This window comes from Oncorhynchus tshawytscha, unplaced genomic scaffold (assembly GCF_018296145.1).
Source record: "Oncorhynchus tshawytscha isolate Ot180627B unplaced genomic scaffold, Otsh_v2.0 Un_contig_4913_pilon_pilon, whole genome shotgun sequence".
Classification (NCBI taxonomy): Eukaryota; Metazoa; Chordata; class Actinopteri; order Salmoniformes; family Salmonidae; genus Oncorhynchus; species Oncorhynchus tshawytscha.
Window position 1 is genome coordinate 8,192 of NW_024609296.1, and position 24,309 is coordinate 32,500.

General features: G+C 45.5%; 1 protein-coding gene across 1 annotated transcript in view; it reads right to left on the reverse strand.

Moving 5' to 3' along the window:
• Positions 1 to 537: 537 nt before the first annotated feature.
• LOC121844552 (inhibitory synaptic factor 2A-like) overlaps positions 538 to 24,309 on the reverse strand; it is an 83,233-nt gene continuing 59,461 nt past the window's right edge. Inside the window, exon 7 of the mRNA XM_042314787.1 lies at positions 538 to 2,940. Coding sequence (XP_042170721.1) covers positions 2,760 to 2,940 — 181 coding nt within the window. The 3' untranslated portion in view covers positions 538 to 2,759. The remainder of the gene's footprint in view (positions 2,941 to 24,309) is intronic.

The window sequence follows — 24,309 nt, forward strand, 5'->3', positions numbered from 1 at the left end:
ACCAAGGCTACAGGCTGTATTCAGTACTTCACCAAGGCTACAGACTGGCTGTATTCAGTACTGTACCAAGGCTACAGGCTGGCTGTATTCAGTACTATACCAAGGCTACAGGGTGTCTGTATTCAGTACTGCACCAAGGATACAGACTGGCTGTATTCAGTACTGAACCAAGGCTACAGGCTGTATTCAGTACTGTACCAAGGCTACAGGGTGTCTGTATTCAGTACTGTACCAAGGCTACAGGGTGTCTGTATTCAGTACTGTACCAAGGCTACAGGGTGTCTGTATTCAGTACTGTACCAATGCTACAGACTGGCTGTATTCAGTACTGTACCAAGGCTACAGACTGGCTGTATTCAGTACTGTACCAAGGCTACAGGGTGTCTGTATTCAGTACTGCACCAAGGCTACAGACTGGCTGTATTCAGTACTGCACCAAGGCTACAGACTGGCTTTATTCAGTACTGCACCAAGGCTACAGACTGGCTTTATTCAGTACTGCACCAAGGCTACAGACTGGCTGTATTCAGTACTGCACCAAGGCTACAGACTGGCTGTATTCAGTACTGCACCAAGGCTACAGACTGGCTGTATTCAGTACTGCACCAAGGCTACAGACTGGCTGTATTCAGTACTGTAGTTATGCTGTATACCTCAATGGCTCCTTCAGGCCTCTTGGCTTTGCTTTCAGGAAGGCATTCTGACTTCCACTTAAGTCAAATGCTCCTTTACAGTCGTCTCCCATTTGTCCCTGTGTGACTAGGTCAACATTTACCTGGAAGTTAGGATTCACTCTTTAGTCTGACGTAGCATGATACTGGTGTTATACAACCTAATATACCTCCCTGACCAGGGATCGGTGTGTGTCTCTGTGTGTCTCTGTGTGTCTCTGTGTGTCGGTGTCTATGTGTGTGTCGGTGTCTGTGTGTGTGCTGTATAGGAGTTTAATGCTAGGTGAGAGAACTGACACACACATCCTGGGTTCTAAGAGAATGCATCAGAGGTTGTGTGTGTTAGCTTGCAGCTAGCTAGCGCATGAGAGAGAGAGAGAGAGAAAAAAAACCTTTGTCTACAAGAAATGTGTGTGTCCTTTTGTTCCTCGACAAATAGAAGATCAGCAGTAGAACGTAGTGAATCCATTAAGGTTCTTTGTGTTGTATTTTCCCCATTAGGACTGGACATTCCCTTTCACAGCAGTGTTTTGGGAACACAACAAAACCAACTGATATATAACTTCATATATCCCCGTGTAGAAAAGAAAAGTACATTGAGATGCCTCCAAACTTTGCAAATGTTTATATAAAAAAAAAAAAAGTTTTTTGTAAGTCATCGTTTAATGTCAAAAGGCAATTTATGCAAAGAGGTATGTAACTGCCAAAATAAAGGAAACACCAACATGAAAGTGTCTTAATTGGGTGTTGGGCCACCAGCAGCCAGAACAGCTTCAATCCACATTGGTAGAGATTCTACAAGGGGCTGAAACTCTCTTCCAGGGATGTGATGAAAAACTCCATCATTTGGTGTTTTGTTGACGGGGGTGGAAAAGCCATTCAGTGACAGCACGTTCCCTGTGTGTGTGGGGGGTGGTATTGTCATCTACTCCTATGAGGATAGAAACGCTTCCCCATTGGTTGATTGGCTGTGTGTTTACTGGTGTTTACCCTGCTCTCTAAGGGGCTGACTGGACCTAAAACCATCCCATAACAGAACCAGCAGAATCCTAATTTACTCCGAGTGTTTCCTTTTATTCTGGCAGTTACATGCACATCATGTACATCTCCTTCGAGACGCGTCGTCCTGGGTCCGTTTCAGTTGTTCTGATCCGTGATGTCTTCATTCTCTCCTTTGCTGTTCGACGATCCTAATACATTATTCATGATGATTATTGTCAAAATAGTCTTTTTTTTGTGTTTTTTTTTGAGTCACTGTGGAGAAAAGTCTTCCTGAACATAGTTGTTAAGTACGTTGTGCTTTAGCCGATATGCTGATATGCCGTTGATGTAGTTGTCAGAGCACGGAGAAAGGAACGCCATGCTTGAGAACTGTCCACTTCCTCTCCATACCTCCAAGCAATGTCAAAGAGATACAATATACAACACATTAAAGACTCAGTCTCGAGGGAGATGGAGAGAGACGGTTGTTGCTGAACGAACCGATAAATCATGTCATTGAATTCAAACTCCCATAGACTCCGTAGAGCTACACAATAAATAGATGTAAATGTGAGGGTAGAGGACATCCTATTTCAGCTTGTCACCTTGTTCATCTGAAAATAAGTTGCCGCGGTGTAATTTAATAATCCTCTGCTTCGGGAAATTAGATCGTTTTGGGGGCGGAAAACAGTGACTAAATATTCAAACTCTCTGTGTGGGGGGGGGGGGGGGTCCATACTTTATGTTTCTCTTTTTACAGATCCTGCCGCTCTTTCCAAAACCAAAAACCCAGTTCAATAATATCCACTATCGTCATTATTAGAAGGGCTCACCAGTTTCAGACAGATTGAGGTTACCAGGCCATGAAAAACCTTTCATTGGGATTCTGTTTTTTTGTTGTGATCCAAAAGATGAATGAATTGATAGATGGATAAATCAAAGATATCCTGCTGAATCGGAGTTCGGGCCTTTGTCTTCCGTAAATCCAATAGGTGACGTCACTCCGATGCTCGTCCCTCATCCCGCAGTGCAGACGGAGTCCTCAACTTGTTGCTCTGTCTGACCTAAGACGACGACGTTTGGGGTTTTTGGATATTAATTCCTGTCTCAGAGGAACCAGAGTTTCCATCGGGCGTGCTTCTTGGAGTCGGCCTTGGCCTTGCGTTTAGGGGTGGAGGTGAAGGCCTCAGGGGGGTAAGGCAGAGAGAAGTGTGGGTCCTCTAAAGGACACAGCCTCTTCATCAGGGGATGCAGCTTGTCTTCCTGCTGTTTGAAGTCCAGCTCCACACTGTGACAGAGAGAGACGTTAGTTTAACACTGTGACAGAGAGAGACGTTAGTTTAACACTGTGACAGAGAGAGACGTTAGTTTAACACTGTGACAGAGAGAGACGTTAGTTTAACACTGTGACAGAGAGAGACGTTAGTTTAACACTGTGACAGAGAGAGACGTTAGTTTAACACTGTGACAGAGAGAGACGTTAGTTTAACACTGTGACAGAGAGAGACGTTAGTTTAACACTGTGACAGAGAGAGACGTTAGTTTAACACTGTGACAGAGAGAGACGTTAGTTTAACACTGTGACAGAGAGAGACGTTAGTTTAACACTGTGACAGAGAGAGAGACGTTAGTTTAACACTGTGACAGAGAGACGTTAGTTTAACACTGTGACAGAGAGAGACGTTAGTTTAACACTGTGACAGAGAGAGACGTTAGTTTAACACTGTGACAGAGAGAGACGTTAGTTTAACACTGTGACAGAGAGAGACGTTAGTTTAACACTGTGACAGAGAGAGACGTTAGTTTAACACTGTGACAGAGAGAGACGTTAGTTTAACACTGTGACAGAGAGAGACGTTAGTTTAACACTGTGACAGAGAGAGACGTTAGTTTAACACTGTGACAGAGAGAGACGTTAGTTTAACACTGTGACAGAGAGAGACGTTAGTTTAACACTGACAGAGAGAGCGTTAGTTTAACACTGTGACAGAGAGAGACGTTAGTTTAACACTGTGACAGAGAGAGAGACGTTAGTTTAACACTGTGACAGAGAGAGACGTTAGTTTAACACTGTGACAGAGACGTTAGTTTAACACTGTGACAGAGAGAGACGTTAGTTTAACACTGTGACAGAGAGAGAGACGTTAGTTTAACACTGTGACAGAGAGAGACGTTAGTTTAACACTGTGACAGAGAGAGACGTTAGTTTAACACTGTGACAGAGAGAGACGTTAGTTTAACACTGTGACAGAGAGAGACGTTAGTTTAACACTGTGACAGAGAGAGACGTTAGTTTAACACTGTGACAGAGAGAGACGTTAGTTTAACACTGTGACAGAGAGAGACGTTAGTTTAACACTGTGACAGATACACAGAGATACAATCACATTGGGCTCCGCACTGCAATACACACAGAGAGAAAGAAACAGAGATCTACACGACACTGCAATACAGAGAGAGACAGTCAGATCTACACTGTAACACAGAGAGAGAAACAGTCAGATCTACACTGTAACACAGAGAGAGAAACAGTCAGATCTACACTGTAACACAGAGAGAGAAACAGTCAGATCTACACTGTAACACAGAGAGAGAAACAGTCAGATCTACACTGTAACACAGAGAGAGATACAGGCAGATCTACACTGCAATAAAGAGAGACACAGTCAGATCTACACTGCAACACAGAGAGAGAAAGGCAGATCTACACTGCAATACAGAGAGAGAAACAGTCAGATCTACACTGCAATACAGAGAGAGAAACAGTCAGATCTACACTGCAATACAGAGAGAAACAGTCAGATCTACACTGCAATACAGAGAGAGAAACAGTCAGATCTACACTGCAATAGAGAGAAAAACAGCCATAAATATATTCTGATCTACACAACAACACACACCACCATACAGTAGGTTTGGATACTTCCATTTCAGCATGAAAACACTAGAAAGTCACTTCAACAAAGTACAGTAGACACTTCAGCCTGCGTACTGGAACGTGAGTGGCATACACACATTCACTTCAGATGGAAACGCTGCAGCGACCTTGCTCACTCAGCACACTGAGTCATGTTTTCTTATAATGTATTCTCTCTGAGAGGGCTGTTTCAAAACACTCCTGAAAGAGTCATGTCGGGGGGGTCTGGCTTTATCTGGTTTAGAACAAGGAGTCACGGTAGTGAAATCTCCCTCTAGCCAATTACTGATGAGCTGTGTCACAAATGGCATCCTGTTCCACCCTACGGGCCCTGGTGAAAGTAGTGCACTATCATAGAGAATAGAACCCATAGGGCTCTGGTGAAAAGTAGTGCACTACATAGGGAATAGAACCCATAGGGCCCTGGTGAAAATAGTGCACTACTTAGGGAATAGAACCCATAGGGCCCTGGTGAAAATAGTGCACTACTTAGGGAATAGAACCCATAGGACCCTGGTGAAAAGTAGTGTACTATCATAGAGAATAGAACCCATAGGGCTCTGGTGAAAAGTAGTGCACTACATAGGGAATAGAACCCATAGGGCCCTGGTGAAAATAGTGCACTACTTAGGGAATAGAACCCATAGGGCCCTGGTGAAAGTAGTGCACTACATAGAGAATAGAACCCATAGGGCCCTGGTGAAAAGTAGTGCACTACATAGGGAAGAACCCATAGGGCCCTGGTGAAAAGTAGTGCACTACTTAGGGAATAGAACCCATAGGTCCCTGGTGAAAGTAGTGCACTATCATAGGGAATAGGGTGCCATTTGGGACATATACTTGTCGGTGTCCATTCTGTCACCTTTTCTGTTTTCTCTTCTCTAGAAAACCTCCTAAAACGTTAGCATTAGGGCCACATCTCAGTAGAACGTTAGCATTAGGGCCACATCTCAGTAGAACGTTAGCATTAGGGCCACATCTCAGTAGAACGTTAGCATTAGGGCCACATCTCAGTAGAACGTTAGCTTTAGGGCCACATCTCAGTAGAACGTTAGCATTAGGGTCACATCTCAGTAGAATGTTAGCATTAGGGCCACATCTCAGTAGAACGTTATCATTAGGGCCACATCTCAGTAGAACGTTCTCATTAGGGCCACATCTCAGTAGAACGTTAGCATTAGGGCCACATCTCAGTAGAACGTTAGCATTAGGGCCACATCTCAGTAGAACGTTAGCATTAGGGCCACATCTCAGTAGAACGTTAGCATTAGGGCCACATCTCAGTAGAACGTTAGCATTAGGGCCACATCTCAGTAGAACGTTAGCATTAGGGCCACATCTCAATGAAACGTTAGCATTAGGGCCACATCTCAGTAGAATGTTAGCATTAGGGCCACATCTCAGTAGAACGTTAGCATTAGGGCCACATCTCAGTAGAACGTTAGCATTAGGGCCATGTGCCTAATTGTCCTCAGGCAACGTCCTGATGTCCTAAGTGGCAGAAATATACAGCATTTAGCATTTGGCACGGACCGAACGGAACACACAAGTGTTTCTGACGTTCAAGTGAGGTATTTGGCGGCGTGGCTGTTATTGGACCCTCAGCACTTCTGTGTCGTTAGTTGACTCAGGCCTTTATAAGGAGGAGGCGTTGTGCAGAGCAGCACTGCTATTAGTGAATTAATCATTCTGTATAGAGCCTTGTAATTATGCTGTAATTTACACAGCCCTAGTTGTGTCTGTCTGTCTCTGTCTGTGTGTCTGTGTGCATGTACGTGCTCGCGGCCGAGGGAGATTGAAGCCTGAAGAGGGAAAACATCTCAGATATTCTAGATGAGGGATGAGGACACTTCATTACTCTATTGGCCTCAGTGCACTACACTACTGTTACACTGCAGACCTGTGAGTTACTGTACAGTGCACTACACTACTGTTACACTGTAGACCTGTGAGTTACTGTACAGTGCACTACACTACTGTTACACTACAGATTTACTGTACAGTGCTCTACACTACTGTTACACTGCAGACCTGTGAGTTACTGTACAGTGCACTACACTACTGTTACACTACAGATTTACTGTACAGTGCTCTACACTACTGTTACACTGTAGACCTGTGAGTTACTGTACAGTGCACTACACTACTGTTACACTACAGATTTACTGTACAGTGCTCTACACTACTGTTACACTGCAGACCTGTGAGTTACTGTACAGTGTACTACACTACTGTTACACTACAGATTTACTGTACAGTGCTCTACACTGTTACACTGCAGACCTGTGAGTTACTGTACAGTGCACTACACTACTGTTACACTACAGATTTACTGTACAGTGCTCTACACTACTGTTACACTGCAGACCTGTGAGTTACTGTACAGTGCACTACACTACTGTTACACTGCAGACCTGTGAGTTACTGTACAGTGCACTGCACTACTGTTACACTGCAGACCTGTGAGTTACTGTACAGTGCACTGCAGACCTGTGAGTTACTGTACAGTGCTCTATACTACTGTTACACTGCAGACCTGTGAGTTACTGTACAGTGCACTACACTACTGTTACACTACAGACCTGTGAGTTACTGTACAGTGCACTGCAGACCTGTGAGTTACTGTACAGTGCACTACACTACTGTTACACTACAGACCTGTGAGTTACTGTACAGTGCTCTACACTACTGTTACACTGCAGACCTGTGAGTTACTGTACAGTGCACTATACTACTGTTACACTGCAGACCTGTGAGTTACTGTACAGTGCACTACACTACTGTTACACTACAGACCTGTGAGTTACTGTACAGTGCACTACACTACTGTTACACTACAGACCTGTGAGTTACTGTACAGTGCATTTGGAAAGTATTCAGACCCTTTCCCCTTTTTCCACATTTTGTTATGTTACAGCCTTGTTCTAAAATGTATTGAATTAAACATTTTCCTCATCAATCTACACACAATACCTCATGATGACAAAGCCAAACCAGATGTATTAAAAACTAAAAACAGAAATATCTTATTTACGTAAGTATTCAGACTCTTCTCTGTGAGACTTGAAATTGAGCTCAGGTGCATCCTGTTTCCATTGATCATCCTTGAGATGTTTCTACAACTTGATTGGAGTCCACCTGTCGTAAATTAATTTGATTGGACATGATTTAGAAAGGCCCTCACACCTGTCTATATAAGGTCCCACAGCTGACAGTGCATGTCAGAGCAAAAACCAAGACACAATGTTGAAGGAATTGTCCTTAGGGCTCTGAGACAGGATTGTGTTGAGGCACAGATCTGGGGCAGGGTACCTAAACATGTCTGCAGCATTGAAGGTCCCCAAGAACACAGTGGCCTCCAGCATTCTTAAATAGAAGAAGTTCGGAACCACAAAGACTCTTCCTAGAGCTGGTCGCCCAGCCAAGCTGAACGTAACCCAGTGGTCTGTGGAGATGGGAGAACCTTCCAGAAGGACAACCATCTCTGCAGCACTCCACCAATCAGGCCTTGTAAGGTAGAGTGGCCAGACAGAAGCCACTCCTCATTGAAAGACATTTTTTTTTACCTTTTATTTAACTAGGCAAGTCAGTTAAGAACAAATTCTAGTCTAGGAATAGTGGGTTAACTGCCTTGTTCAGGGGCAGAACAACAGATTTGTACCTTGTCAGCTCGGGGGTTTGAACTTGCAACTAGACCAACGCTCTAACCACTAGGCTACCCTGCCGCCCCATGACAATAGTGATCAGCTATCTCTCAACGTGTAGAAGACTGCTTTATGGCCGTTGTCACAGGGAAACAGAGATCTATTCTGATTTATCCCAACACCTCCGGACAACCTACTGTACAGTGCCTTGCGAAAGTATTCAGCCCCCTTGAATTTTGCGACCTTTTGCCACATTTCAGGCTTCAAACATAAAGATATAAAACTGTATTTTTTTGTGAAGAATCAACAACAAGTGGGACACAATCATGAAGTGGAACGACATTTATTGGATATTTCAAACTTTTTTAACAAATCAAAAACTGAAAAATTGGGCGTGCAAAATTATTCAGCCCCCTTAAGTTAATACTTTTTAGCGCCACCTTTTGCTGCGATTACAGCTGTAAGTCGCTTGGGGTATGTCTCTATCAGTTTTGCACATCGAGAGACTGACATTTTTTCCCATTCCTCCTTGCAAAACAGCTCGAGCTCAGTGAGGTTGGATGGAGAGCATTTGTGAACAGCAGTTTTCAGTTCTTTCCACAGATTCTCGATTGGATTCAGGTCTGGACTTTGACTTGGCCATTCTAACACCTGGATATGTTTATTTTTGAACCATTCCATTGTAGATTTTGCTTTATGTTTTGGATCATTGTCTTGTTGGAAGACAAATCTCCGTCCCAGTCTCAGGTCTTTTGCAGATTCCACCAGGTTTTCTTCCAGAATGGTCCTGTATTTGGCTCCATCCATCTTCCCATCAATTTTAACCATCTTCCCTGTCCCTGCTGAAGAAAAGCAGGCCCAAACCATGATGCTGCCACCACCATGTTTGACAGTGGGGATGGTGTGTTCAGGGTGATGAGCTGTGTTGCTTTTACGCCAAACATAACGTTTTGCATTGTTGCCAAAAAGTTCAATTTTGGTTTCATCTGACCAGAGCACCTTCTTCCACATGTTTGGTGTGTCTCCCAGGTGGCTTGTGGCAAACTTTAAACGACACTTTTTATGGATATCTTTAAGAAATGGCTTTCTTCTTGCCACTCTTCCATAAAGGCCAGATTTGTGCAATATACGACTGATTGTTGTCCTATGGACAGAGTCTCCCACCTCAGCTGTAGATCTCTGCAGTTCATCCAGAGTGATCATGGGCCTCTTGGCTGCATCTCTGACCAGTCTTCTCCTTGTATGAGCTGAAAGTTTAGAGGGACGGCCAGGTCTTGGTAGATTTGCAGTGGTCTGATACTCCTTCCATTTCAATATTATCGCTTGCACAGTGCTCCTTGGGATGTTTAAAGCTTGGGAAATCTTTTTGTATCCAAATCCAGCTTTAAACTTCTTCACAACAGTATCTCGGACCTGCCTGGTGTGTTCCTTGTTCTTCATGATGCTCTCTGCGCTTTTAACGGACCTCTGAGACTATCACAGTGCAGGTGCATTTATACAGAGACTTGATTACACACAGGTGGATTGTTTTTATCATCATTAGTCATTTAGGTCAACATTGGATCATTCAGAGATCCTCACTGAACTTCTGGAGAGAGTTTGCTGCACTGAAAGTAAAGGGTCTGAATAATTTTGCACGCCCAATTTTTCAGTTTTTGATTTGTTAAAAAAGTTTGAAATATCCAATAAATGTCGTTCCACTTCATGATTGTGTCCCACTTGTTGTTGATTCTTCACAAAAAAATACAGTTTTATATCTTTATGTTTGAAGCCTGAAATGTGGCAAAAGGTCGCAAAGTTCAAGGGGGCCGAATACTTTCGCAAGGCACTGTATCTCTCACTTCTATCACTTTCCTGGTTGTCTTTTTAGTATATTTTATATGCTTTCTCCCTCACTTTCCCCCATGTCCCAACAGCCCAGCTGAGGTCCATGACACCTTCCTGTCTGAGAGGTTAAAGGTGACATGACCTTACAACCACCTTGAGCTGGCTATTACTGCAGCCTCTGAATTAAAGCTGTCATCATCTTTAATACATAGATCCCATATGTATGTCCTGCATGTCGTCCGTTCCATTATAATGGTCTCCGTTGTAGCGTCAGTGCTGATGGTGGTGCACTCTTAGTGTTTATCTACGCTGAAGACTCAGGCAATCTATTACTGACTCTTTAAATCCTTAAACATACACACACAGGTCTGTTCACCAGTAAATATTTATCAGTATACATAGATCTATGATACTGAGGCCCCCAGCTCTCTCCCGAATCCCCCCAGCTCTCTCCCGAATCCCCCCAGCTCTCTCCCGAGTCTCCCAGCTCTCTCCCGAATCCCCCAGCTCTCTCCCGAATCCCCCAGCTCTCTCCCGAATCCCCCAGCTCTCTCCCGAGTCCCCCAGCTCTCTCCCGAATCCCCCAGCTCTCTCCCGAGTCCCCCAGCTCTCTCTCTCCTGCTACAGTATCAGTGTTTAGTTGTTGTTCCCTGACACACACACACACGCACACAGACACAGACACGCACACTCTCACTCCCACACACACTGTTATCATTATCAGCCTTATGCCTTGCCAGTCCATCAGAATAAAAAATCAGCTCAAAAGAAGTGAAGAGATTCATCCTTTTAGGGAATTGAGAGCTGGGAAACATACGGTCTCTCCACCCCGTAAAACCAATTTCAGGCTCAGACTCATTAGCAAAGGGACACAGTGAAAAGATGATAATCTCTCTGAAAAATATTCTAAAGGACTTTAATGAAAGATTCATTATTCTCTCTGTTCTCTCCATTCTGCCCAGGGAGCACAGGCACGCAGTTAGCCTCCCTCCCTCCCTCTCTTTCTGTTCTCTCCATTCTGCCCAGGGAGCACAGGCACGCAGTTAGCCTCCCTCCCTCCCTCCCTCCCTCTCTCTCTGTTCTCTCCATTCTGCCCAGGGAGCACAGGCACACAGTTAGACTCCCTCCCTCTCTCTCTGTCCTGGCTACGTGTCTCCCTCCCTCCCTCCCTCTCTCTCTGTCCTGGCTACGTGTCCCCCTCCCTCCCTCCCTCTCTCTCTCTCCCTCCCTCTCTCTCTGTCCTGGCTACGTGTCCCCCTCCCTCCCTCCCTTTCTCTCTGTCCTGGCTACGTGTCCCCCCCTCCCTCCCTCCCTCTCTCTCTCTCCCTCCCTCCCTCTCTCTCTGTCCTGGCTACGTGTCCCCCTCCCTCCCTCCCTCTCTCTCTGTCCTGGCTACGTGTCCCCCTCCCTCCCTCTCTCTCTGTCCTGGCTACGTGTCCCACTCCCTCCCTCCCTCCCTCCCTCCCTCCCTCCCTCCCTCCCTCCCTCCCTCCCTCCCTCCCTCCCTCCCTCCCTCCCTCCCTCCCTCCCTCCCTCCCTCCCTCCCTCCCTCCCTCCCTCCCTCCCTCCCTCTCTCTCTCTCTCTCTCTCTCTCTCTCTCCCTCCCTCCCTCTCTCTCTGTCCTGGCTACGTGTCCCCCTCTTCCCTGCCCCCTTCCTTCCATCCATCGGTCCTACACCCAAGTATTACTTCCGTATCTATAGCAACCGGCTCTCACCACAGTCAAAACTCCTGCTGCTATCTATTACTGTACTCTGGAAAGCATCATTAAACTACTACAACTCCTCTCTCTCTCTCTCTCTCTGTCCCTCCTCTCTGTCCCTCCCTCTGTCCCTCCTCTCTGTCCCTCCCTATGTCCCTCCCTCTCCCTCTCTCCCTATGTCCCTCCCTCTCCCCCCTCTCTCTCTCTCTCTCTCCCTCCCTCTCTCTCTGTCCCTCCCTCTGTCCCTCCCTCTCCCTCTCTCCCTATGTCCCTCCCTCTCCCCCTCTCTCTCTCTCTCTCTCCCTCCCTCTCTCTCTGTCCCTCCCTCTGTCCCTCCCTCTCCCTCTCTCCCTATGTCCCTCCCTCTCCCTCCCTCTCCCTATCTCTCTCCCCCTCTCTCTCTCCCTCCCCTGTAAAGAAGTATTTTCTGTGTGCTATAATAAATTCTCTAATGTTTCATCTGGAATGTCATGTCACTCTGGGCGGCTGTGGTTGTCCCTTTACTGGCAGATAACGGGCCTGGCAGATAACGGGCCTGGCAGATAGTTGTTCTAGTTGGTACAGTTCCTACAGAAGAGCTCGAAATTAAAGAGTTTAAGTGATGACGCATTGCTGTTTAATTTTTACCTTCTGATTAATGGCAGGGCTTCTGTCTGACGTAACAGGGCTTTATTCTGACGTACCAGGGCTTTATTCTGAAGTACCAGGGCTTTATTCTGAAGTAACAGGGCTTTATTCTGAAGTAACAGGGCTTTATTCTGAAGTAACAGGGCTTTATTCTGAAGTAACAGGGCTTTATTCTGAAGTAACAGGGCTTTATTCTGAAGTAACAGGGCTTTATTCTGAAGTAACAGGGCTTTATTCTGAAGTAACAGGGCTTCTGTCTGAAGTAACAGGGCTTCTGTCTGAAGTAACAGGGCTTCTGTCTGAAGTAACAGGGCTTCTGTCTGAAGTAACAGGGCTTCTGTCTGAAGTAACAGGGCTTCTGTCTGAAGTAACAGGGCTTTATTCTGAAGTAACAGGGCTTTATTCTGAAGTAACAGGGCTTTATTCTGAAGTAACAGGGCTTCTGTCTGAAGTAACGGGGCTTCTGTCTGAAGTAACGGGGCTTCTGTCTGAAATAACGGGGCTTCTGTCTGAAATAACGGGGCTTCTGTCTGTAGTAACGGGGCTTCTGTCTGTAGTAACGGGGCTTCTGTCTGAAGTAACGGGGCTTCTGTCTGTAGTAACGGGGCTTCTGTCTGAAATAACGGGGCTTCTGTCTGAAATAACGGGGCTTCTGTCTGTAGTAACGGGGCTTCTGTCTGAAATAACGGGACTTCTGTCTGTAGTAACTAGTCTGTTCAACCAGAACATGGATTTGTTCCTCTGATCGTCACGTCAGAGCTGATATCAACGCAGAGTGAAAACAAATGAGATTACAGGGTTTCCGGGAGACCAAGATACACTGGTTTAAAACGGATGGTCTTAAAATACATGAAATGATTTTCAAATCCTCTTTCATGCCATCCTCGGTCTTTGTATGCCATTTTAACATTCTCTCTCTCTCTCAATCCCTCTCCCTCAGTCTCTATCGCTCTCTTTTTCCCTCTTTCGCTTTCTCGCTCTCGCTCTCTCCCTCAATCTCTCTCGCCATCCCTCAATCTCTCTCGCGCTCCCTCAATCTCTCTCGCGCTCCCTCAATCTCTCTCGCGCTCCCTCAATCGCTCTCGCGCTCCCTCAATCTCTCTCGCGCTCCCTCAATCGCTCTCGCGCTCCCTCAATCTCTCTCGCGCTCCCTCAATCGCTCTCGCGCTCCCTCAATCGCTCTCGCGCTCCCTCAATCTCTCTCGCGCTCCCTCAATCGCTCTTGCGCTCCTCGCTCCCTCAATCGCTCTCGCGCTCCCTCAATCGCTCTCGCGCTCCCTCAATCTCTCTCGCGCTCCTCAATCGCTCTTGCGCTCCTCGCTCCCTCAATCGCTCTCGCGCTCCCTCAATCGCTCTCGCGCTCCCTCAATCTCTCTCGCGCTCCCTCAATCTCTCTCGCGCTCCCTCTCCCTCTCTCTCTCAATCTCTCCCTCTCTCTCTCTCAATCTCTCCCTCTCTCTGGGATCCGGCAGAATCTGGATCTATGGATGAAACTAAAGGCATGTCATTAGATGACGCATAAAAGCCATTCACTGCAACAGCAACATGAAGTGTGTTCTATTACATGGTCCCTATACACTGAGTGGACAAAATATTAGGAACACCTTCCTAATATTGAGTTGCACCCCCTTTTTCCCTCAGGGAATGGACTCTACAAGGTGTCTAAAGCGTTCCACAGGGACGCTGACCCATGTTGACTCCAACGCTTCCCCTCAAGTTGGCTTGGATGTCTTTTGGGTGGTGGACTGTTCTTGATACACACGGAATACTGTTGAGTGTGAAAAACCCAGCAGCGTTGCAGTTCTTGACTCAAACCGGTGCACCTGGCACCTACTACCGTCCCTCGTTCAAAGGCCCTTAAATATTTTTTCTTGCTCATTCACCCTCTGAAGGGCACACGTACACAATCCATGTCTCCATTGTCTCCAGGCTTAAAAATCCTTCTTTAACCCGTCTCCTCCTCCTTCATCTACACTGATTGAAGTGGATCACCTGGTCAGTCTCTGTCATGGAAAGAGCAGGTGTTCTTAATGTTTTGTCTAGTCAGGGATAGTAAATGATTGCTTTTGTTCCTGGTGTATTTGATGATGGTGGTCTCTGTGTGTCCCAAATGGCACCAGGATTGCCTTCACAGTGCACTTCACCTCTATGGGCCCTGGTCAAAAAGTAGTGCACTGCATCGAGGGTCTATGGTGCCGTTTGTGAGGGTACAGAGAAGGGTTGGCTCCGCGGTGAAGTTCATTAACGTGATGTATGGCCTTGTGTTCCTGGCAGGAAGAGTCACTAAAACTACACTGAACAAAAAAATAGACTCAACGTCCAATCAAAGACCTTCACAGTTCATGTAGGAAGGAAGTGAATTTAAATCAATACATGAGATCCTAATCTATGGATTTCACATGACTGGGAATACAGTTGGTCACAGACACCTTTCAAAAACAAATATGGGGGGGTGTGGATCAGAAAACCAGTCAGTATCTGGTGTGACCATCGTTTGCCTCATGCAGCTTGACACGTCTCCTTCACAAAGAGTTGATCAGGCTGTTGATTGTGGAATGTGGAATGTTGTCGTCCCACTCCTCTTCAATGGCTGTGGAATGTTGTCCCTCTCCTCTTCAATGGCTGTGGAATGTTGTTGTCCCTCTCCACTTCAATGGCTGTGGAATGTTGTCGTCCCACTCCTCTTCAAAGGCTGTGGAATGTTGTTGTCCCACTCCTCTTCAATGGCTGTGGAATGTTGTCGTCCCACTCCTCTTCAAAGGCTGTGGAATGTTGTTGTCCCACTCCTCTTCAATGGCTGTGGAATGTTGTCGTCCCACTCCTCTTCAATGGCTGTGGAATGTTGTCGTCCCACTCCTCTTCAATGGCTGTGGAATGTTGTCGTCCCACTCCTCTTCAATGGCTGTGGAATGTTGTTGTCCCACTCCTCTTCAATGGCTGTGGAATGTTGTTGTCCCACTCCTCTTCAATGGCTGTGGAATGTTGTTGTCCCACTCCTCTTCAATGGCTGTGGAATGTTGTCCCTCTCCACTTCAATGGCTGTGGAATGTTGTCCCTCTCCTCTTCAATGGCTGTGGAATGTTGTTGTCCCACTCCTCTTCAATGGCTGTGGAATGTTGTTGTCCCTCTCCACTTCAATGGCTGTGGAATGTTGTCGTCCCACTCCTCTTCTGTTGTTGTCCCACTCCTCTTCAATGGCTGTGGAATGTTGTTGTCCCTCTCCTCTTCAATGGCTGTGGAATGTTGTCGTCCCACTCCTCTTCTGTTGTCGTCCCACTCCTCTTCAATGGCTGTGGAATGTTGTTGTCCCACTCCTCTTCAATGGCTGTGGAATGTTGTTGTCCCTCTCCTCTTCAATGGCTGTGGAATGTTGTCGTCCCACTCCTCTTCTGTTGTTGTCCCACTCCTCTTCAATGGCTGTGGAATGTTGTTGTCCCTCTCCTCTTCAATGGCTGTGGAATGTTGTCGTCCCACTCCTCTTCTGTTGTCGTCCCACTCCTCTTCAATGGCTGTGGAATGTTGTCGTCCCACTCCTCTTCTGTTGTCGTCCCACTCCTCTTCAATGGCTGTGGAATGTTGTCGTCCCACTCCTCTTTATCTGCTCTTTCCTGATTCTGTCTGTGACTACAGTATGTATCTACTCCTTCCTGATTCTGTCTGTGACTACAGTATGTATCTACTCCTTCCTGATTCTGTCTGTGACTACAGTATGTATCTACTCCTTAACTTCCTGATTCTGTCTGTGACTACAGTATGTATCTACTCCTTAACTTCCTGATTCTGTCTGTGACTACAGTATGTATCTACTCCTTCCTGATTCTGTCTGTGACTACAGTATGTATCTACTCCTTCCTGATTCTGTCTGTGACTACAGTATGTATCTACTCCTTCCTGATTCTGTCTGTGACTACAGTATGTATCTACTCCTTCCTGATTCTGTCTGTGACTACAGTATGTATCTACTCCTTAACTTCCTGATTCTGTCTGTGACTACATTATGTATCTACTCCTTCCTGATTCTGTCTGTGACTACAGTATGTATCTACTCCTTCCTGATTCTGTCTGTGACTACAGTATGTATCTACTCCTTCCTGATTCTGTCTGTGACTACAGTATGTATCTACTCCTTCCTGATTCTGTCTGTGACTACAGTATGTATCTACTCCTTCCTGATTCTGTCTGTGACTACAGTATGTATCTACTCCTTAACTTCCTGATTCTGTCTGTGACTACAGTATGTATCTGCTCCTTCCTGATTCTGTTTGTGACTACAGTATGTATCTACTCCTTAACTTCCTGATTCTGTCTGTGACTACAGTATGTATCTACTCCTTAACTTCCTGATTCTGTCTGTGACTACAGTATGTATCTACTCATTCACTACCTCATTCTGTGACTACAGTATGTATCTACTCCTTCCTGATTCTGTCTGTGACTACAGTATGTATCTACTCCTTAACTTCCTCATTCTGTGACTACAGTATGTATCTACTCCTTCCTGATTCTGTCTGTGACTACAGTATGTATCTGCTCTTTAACTTCCTGATTCTGTCTGTGACTACAGTATGTATCTACTCCTTCCTGATTCTGTCTGTGACTACAGTATGTATCTACTCCTTAACTTCCTCATTCTGTGACTACAGTATGTATCTACTCCTTAACTTCCTCATTCTGTGACTACAGTATGTATCTACTCCTTAACTTCCTCATTCTGTGACTACAGTATGTATCTACTCCTTAACTTCCTCATTCTGTGACTACATTATGTATCTACTCCTTAACTTCCTCATTCTGTGACTACAGTATGTATCTACTCCTTAACTTCCTCATTATGTGACTACAGTATGTATCTGCTCCTTAACTTCCTCATTCTGTGACTACAGTATGTATCTACTCCTTAACTTCCTCATTCTGTGACTACAGTATGTATCTACTCCTTAACTTCCTCATTCTGTGACTACAGTATGTATCTGCTCCTTAACTTCCTCATTCTGTGACTACAGTATGTATCTACTCCTTAACTTCCTCATTATGTGACTACAGTATGTATCTGCTCCTTAACTTCCTCATTCTGTGACTACAGTATGTATCTACTCCTTAACTTCCTCATTCTATGACTACAGTATGTATCTACTCCTTAACTTCCTCATTCTGTGACTACAGTATGTATCTACTCCTTAACTTCCTCATTCTGTGACTACATTATATATCTACTCCTTAACTTCCTCATTCTGTGACTACAGTATGTATCTACTCCTTAACTTCCTCATTCTGTGACTACAGTATATATCTACTCCTTAACGTCCTCATTCTGTGACTACATTATATATCTACTCCTTAACTTCCTCATTCTATGACTACAGTATGTATCTACTCCTTAACTTCCTCATTCTGTGACTACAGTATGTATCTACTCCTTAACTTCCTCATTCTGTGACTACATTATATATCTACTCCTTAACTTCCTCATTCTGTGACTACAGTATGTATCTACTCCTTAACTTCCTCATTCTGTGACTACAGTATGTATCTATTCCTTAACTTTCTGATTCTGTCTGTGACTACAGTATGTATCTACTCCTTCCTGATTCTGTCTGTGACTACAGTATGTATCTACTCCTTAACTTCCTCATTCTGTGACTACATTATATATCTACTCCTTAACTTCCTCATTCTATGACTACAGTATGTATCTACTCCTTAACTTCCTCATTCTGTGACTACAGTATGTATCTACTCCTTAACTTCCTCATTCTGTGACTACAGTATGTATCTACTCCTTAACTTCCTCATTCTGTGACTACATTATATATCTACTCCTTAACTTCCTCATTCTGTGACTACAGTATGTATCTACTCCTTAACTTCCTGATTCTGTCTGTGACTACAGTATGTATCTACTCCTTAACTTCCTGATTCTGTCTGTGACTACAGTATGTATCTACTCATTCACTACCTCATTCTGTGATGTATCTCTGTTTTTTATTTTATATTTTGTTATTTAACCTTTATTTAACCAGGTAGGCCAGTTGAGAACAAGTTCTCATTTAAACTGCGACCAGGCCAAGATAATGCAACGCGACGCAAACAACTACACGGAGTTACACAAACATACAGTCAATAATACAGTAGAACATCTATATACAGTGTGTGCAAATGTAGAAGAGCAGGGAGGTAAATAAATATAAATAGGCCATGGAGGTGGAATAATTACAATTTAGCATTAACACTGGAGTGTGCAGATGATGATGTGCAAGTAGAGATACTGGGGTGCAAAAGAGCAAGACGGTAAGTAATAATATGGGGATGAGGTAGCTGGGGTAGCTATTTACAGATGGGCTGTGTACAGGTACAGTGATCGGTAAGCTACTTAAAGTTAGAGGGGGAGATAAGTCTCCAGCTTCACTGATTTTTGCAATTCGTTCTCTCATTGGCAGCAGAGAACTGGAAGGAAAGGCGGCTAAATGGAGAGTTTGCTTTGGGGGTGACCAGTGAAATATACCTGCTGGAGCGCGTGCTACGGGTGGGTGTTGCTATGGTGACCAGTGAAATATACCTGCTGCAGCGCGTGCTACGGGTGGGTGTTGCTATGGTGACCAGTGAAATATACCTGCTGGAGCGCGTGCTACGGGTGGGTGTTGCTATGGTGACCAGTGAGATATACCTGCTGGAGCGCGTGCTACGGGTGGGTGTTGCTATGGTGACCAGTGAAATATACCTGCTGCAGCGCGTGCTACGGGTGGGTGTTGCTATGGTGACCAGTGAGATATACCTGCTGGAGCGCGTGCTACGGGTGGGTGTTGCTATGGTGAGCAGTGAGATATACCTGCTGGAGCGCGTGCTACTGGTGGGTGTTGCTATGGTGACCAGTGAGATATACCTGCTGGAGCGCGTGCTACGGGTGGGTGTTGCTATGGTGACCAGTGAGATATACCTGCTGCAGCGCGTGCTACGGGTGGGTGTTGCTATGGTGACCAGTGAGATATACCTGCTGGAGCGCGTGCTACGGGTGGGTGTTGCTATGGTGACCAGTGAGATATACCTGCTGCAGCGCGTGCTACGGGTGGGTGTTGCTATGGTGACCAGTGAGATATACCTGCTGGAGCACGTGCTACTGGTGGGTGTTGCTATGGTGACCAGTGAGATATACCTGCTGGAGCGCGTGCTACGGGTGGGTGTTGCTATGGTGACCAGTGAGCTGAGATAAGGGGGGCTTTACCTAGCATAGACTTGTAGATGACATGGAGCCAGTGGGTTTGGCGACGAGTATGAAGCGAGGGCCAGCCAACAAGAGCATACAGGTCACAGTGGTGGGTAGTGTATGGGACTTTGGTGACCAAACGGATGGCACTGTGATAGACTGCATCCAATTTGCTGAGTAGAGTGTTGGAGGCTATTTTATAGATGACATCACCGAAGTCGAGGATCGGTAGGATAGTCAGTTTTATGAGGGTACGTTTGGCAGCATGAGTGAATGAGGCTTTGTTGCGAAATAGGATGCCAATTCGAGATTTAACTTTGGATTGGAGATGTTTGATATGAGTCTGGAAGGAGAGTTTACAGTCTAACCAGACACCTAGGTATTTGTAGATGTCCACATATTCTAAGTCAGAACCATCCAGAGTTTTTCATTTTTGCTGATCATTTTAGAAAGAGAGGGTCCAGATTGTCTAGCCCGGCTGATTTGTAGGGGTCAGGATTTTGCAGCTTTTTCAGAACATCAGCTGTCTGGATTTGGGTGAAGGAGAAATGATGGAGGCTGCAGGGGGTGCATAGCTGTTGGCCGGGGTTAGCCAGGTGGAAAGCATGGCCAGCTGTCAAAAAATGCTTATTGAAATGATCGATTATCGTAGATTTATCAGTGGTGACAATGTTTCCTAGCCTCAGAGCAGTGAGCAGCTGGGAGGAGGTGCTCTTATTCTCCATGGACTTTAGTGTCCCAAAACATTTTGGAATTAGTGCTACAGGATGCAAATTTCTGTTTGAAAAAACTAGCCTTAGCTTTCCTAACTGACTGTGTATATTGGTTCTTGACTTCCCTGAAAAGTTGCATATCACGGAGGCTATTCGATTCTAATGTGACTATGATGAGGTGTGGGCGTTACCCAGACATACAGAAACACTCACATTACCCAGACAGATGGTGGAAGGATATTGATATTCCATGATGTACTGTTTGTTCCATCTCATCCACAGCACAGCTCCTATATATCCCAGGGAGATGGTTTTCATGGAGATCTATTTTAATTAGATTGTGTTTTAATCCCTTATCCGTGTCAGTGGGGGACTGTTAGGTTTCATTGTCAAAGTTCCCATCCTCTGAATGCACCATGACTGGCCCAAATGGGTCCGATATGGTTCTGGTCTAAAGTAGTGAACCATGCCTGGACCAAATGGGTCAGATATGGTTCTGGTCTAAAGTAGTGAACTGGTCCAAATGGGTCCTATATGACTCTGGTCTAAAGTAGTGAACCCTGACTAGTCCAAATGGGACCCAATATGGTTCTGGTCTAAAGTAGTGAACCCTGACTGGCCCAAATGGGTCCTATATGGTTCTGGTCTAAAGTAGTGTACCCTGACTGGAACAAATGGGTCCGAAATGGCCCTGGTCTAAAGTAGTGTGTTATATCGGGATTCATTTTGTAACCTTTATTTTGACAGGGGGTCAATGCTTTCTCTTTTCAAGATGAGCCCTGTGTAGTGGGGTCAATGCCTTCTCTCTTCCAGATGAGCCCTGTATAGTGGGGTCAATGCCTTCTCTCTTCCAGATGAGCCCTGTGTAGTGGGGTCAATGCTTTCTCTCTTCCAGATGAGCCCTGTGTAGTGGGGTCAATGCTTTCTCTCTTCCAGATGAGCCCTGTGTAGTGGGGTCAATGCCTTCTCTCTTCCAGATGAGCCCTGTGTAGTGGGGTCAATGCCTTCTCTCTTCCAGATGAGCCCTGTGTAGTGGGGTCAATGCCTTCTCTCTTCCAGATGAGCCCTGTGTAGTGGGGTCAATGCTTTCTCTCTTCCAGATGAGCCCTGTGTAGTGGGGTCAATGCCTTCTCTTTTCCAGATGAGCCCTGTGTAGTGGGGTCAATGCTTTCTCTCTTCCAGATGAGCCCTGTGTAGTGGGGTCAATGCCTTCTCTCTTCCAGATGAGCCCTGTGTAGTGGGGTCAATGCCTTCTCTCTTCCAGATGAGCCCTGTGTAGTGGGGTCAATGCCTTCTCTCTTCCAGATGAGCCCTGTGTAGTGGGGTCAATGCCTTCTCTCTTCCAGATGAGCCCTGTGTAGTGGGGTCAATGCTTTCTCTCTTCCAGATGAGCCCTGTGTAGTGGGGTCAATGCTTTCTCTCTTCCAGATGAGCCCTGTGTCTCTACAGTAGACACTAGACTAGACGAGCTGGTATGATACTATACTGTGTGTTGTGGTCTCTACAGTAGACACTAGACTAGAGGAGCTGGTATGATACTATACTGTGTGTTGTGGTCTCTACAGTAGACACTAGACTAGAGCTGGTATGATACTATACTGTGTGTTGTGGTCTCTACAGTAGACACTAGACTAGAGGAGCTGGTATGATGATATACTGTGTGTTGTGGTCTCTACAGTAGACACTAGACTAGAGGAGCTGGTATGATACTATACTGTGTGTTGTGGTCTCTACAGTAGACACTAGACTAGAGGAGCTGGTATGATACTATACTGTGTGTTGTGGTCTCTACAGTAGACACTAGACTAGAGCTGGTATGATACTATACTGTGTGTTGTGGTCTCTACAGTAGACACTAGACTAGAGCTGGTATGATACTATACTGTGTGTTGTGGTCTCTACAGTAGACATTAGACTAGAGGAGCTGGTATGATACTATACTGTGTGTTATGGTCTCTACAGTAGACATTAGACTAGAGGAGCTGGTATGATACTATACTGTGTGTTGTGGTCTCTACAGTAGACACTAGACTAGAGCGGGTATGATACTATACTGTGTGTTGTGGTCTCTACAGTAGACACTAGACTAGAGGAGCTGGTATGATACTATACTGTGTGTTGTGGTCTCTACAGTAGACACTAGACTAGAGCGGGTATGATACTATACTGTGTGTTGTGGTCTCTACAGTAGACACTAGACTAGAGCGGGTATGATACTATACTGTGTGTTGTGGTCTCTACAGTAGACACTAGACTAGAGGAGCTGGTATGATACTATACTGTGTGTTGTGGTCTCTACAGTAGACGAGCTGGTATGATACTATACTGTGTGTTATGGTCTCTACAGTAGACACTAGGCTAGCTAACCTAGATTCAGCCTAGCTAACCTACCAAGTCTCTCTCTCCCAGGGGCTGGCAGGAGGTCACATGGCTTCAGCAGAAGGGGCCAACTAATTTATGACTAATGTCGTGCCTAAATCACAGCCCTGTCCCCAGGCTTCTCCTCTCACCCCAGCCCTTGTCCTTGCTCTCTCCTTGACCCAACCCTCTGCTCTACTCTCCTCTCTGTATTGTCCCCAAGCTATTTAAAGGACTGTCCTCACTGCTGCCCCCTCTCTTAATAAAACCATGACTGGGCAGTTTCCTCTGTTCTCCTATCACGTTATAATCAGGATGTAGAGTCTCTGTTTAACTCCTGATGTCACCCTCCAGTCCTGTCATTTAGCCCCCTCTTAATAAAACCATGACTGGGCAGTTTCCTCTGTTCTCCTATCAGGTTATAATCCGGATGTAGAGTCTCTGTTTAACCGCTGATGTCTCCCTCCAAGTCCTGTCATTTAGCCCTCTCTTAATAAAACCATGACTGGGCAGTTTCCTCTGTTCTCCTATCAGGTTATAATCCGGATGTAGAGTCTCTGTTTAACCGCTGATGTCTCCCTCCAAGTCCTGTCATTTAGCCCTCTCTTAATAAAACCATGACTGGGCAGTTTCCTCTGTTCTCCTATCAGGTTATAATCCGGATGTAGAGTCTCTGTTTAACCGCTGATGTCACCCTCCAGTCCTGTCATTTAGCCCTCTCTTAATAAAACCATGACTGGGCAGTTTCCTCTGTTCTCCTATCAGGTTATAATCAGGATGTAGAGTCTCTGTTTAACCGCTGATGTCTCCCTCCAGTCCTGTCATTTAGCCCTCTCTTAATAAAACCATGACTGGGCAGTTTCCTCTGTTCTCCTATCAGGTTATAATCCGGATGTAGAGTCTCTGTTTAACCGCTGATGTCACCCTCCAAGTCCTGTCATTTAGCCCTCTCTTAATAAAACCATGACTGGGCAGTTTCCTCTGTTCTCCTATCAGGTTATAATCCGGATGTAGAGTCTCTGTTTAACCGCTGATGTCTCCCTCCAAGTCCTGTCATTTAGCCCTCTCTTAATAAAACCATGACTGGGCAGTTTCCTCTGTTCTCCTATCAGGTTATAATCCGGATGTAGAGTCTCTGTTTAACCGCTGATGTCACCCTCCAAGTCCTGTCATTTAGCCCTCTCTTAATAAAACCATGACTGGGCAGTTTCCTCTGTTCTCCTATCAGGTTATAATCCGGATGTAGAGTCTCTGTTTAACCGCTGATGTCACCCTCCAAGTCCTGTCATTTAGCCCTCTCTTAATAAAACCATGACTGGGCAGTTTCCTCTGTTCTCCTATCAGGTTATAATCCGGATGTAGAGTCTCTGTTTATCTGCTGATGTCACCCTCCAAGTCCTGTCATTTAGCCCTCTCTTAATAAAACCATGACTGGGCAGTTTCCTCTGTTCTCCTATCAGGTTATAATCAGGATGTAGAGTCTCTGTTTAACCGCTGATGTCTCCCTCCAGTCCTGTCATTTAGCCCTCTCTTAATAAAACCATGACTGGGCAGTTTCCTCTGTTCTCCTATCAGGTTATAATCCGGATGTAGAGTCTCTGTTTAACCGCTGATGTCTCCCTCCAAGTCCTGTCATTTAGCCCTCTCTTAATAAAACCATGACTGGGC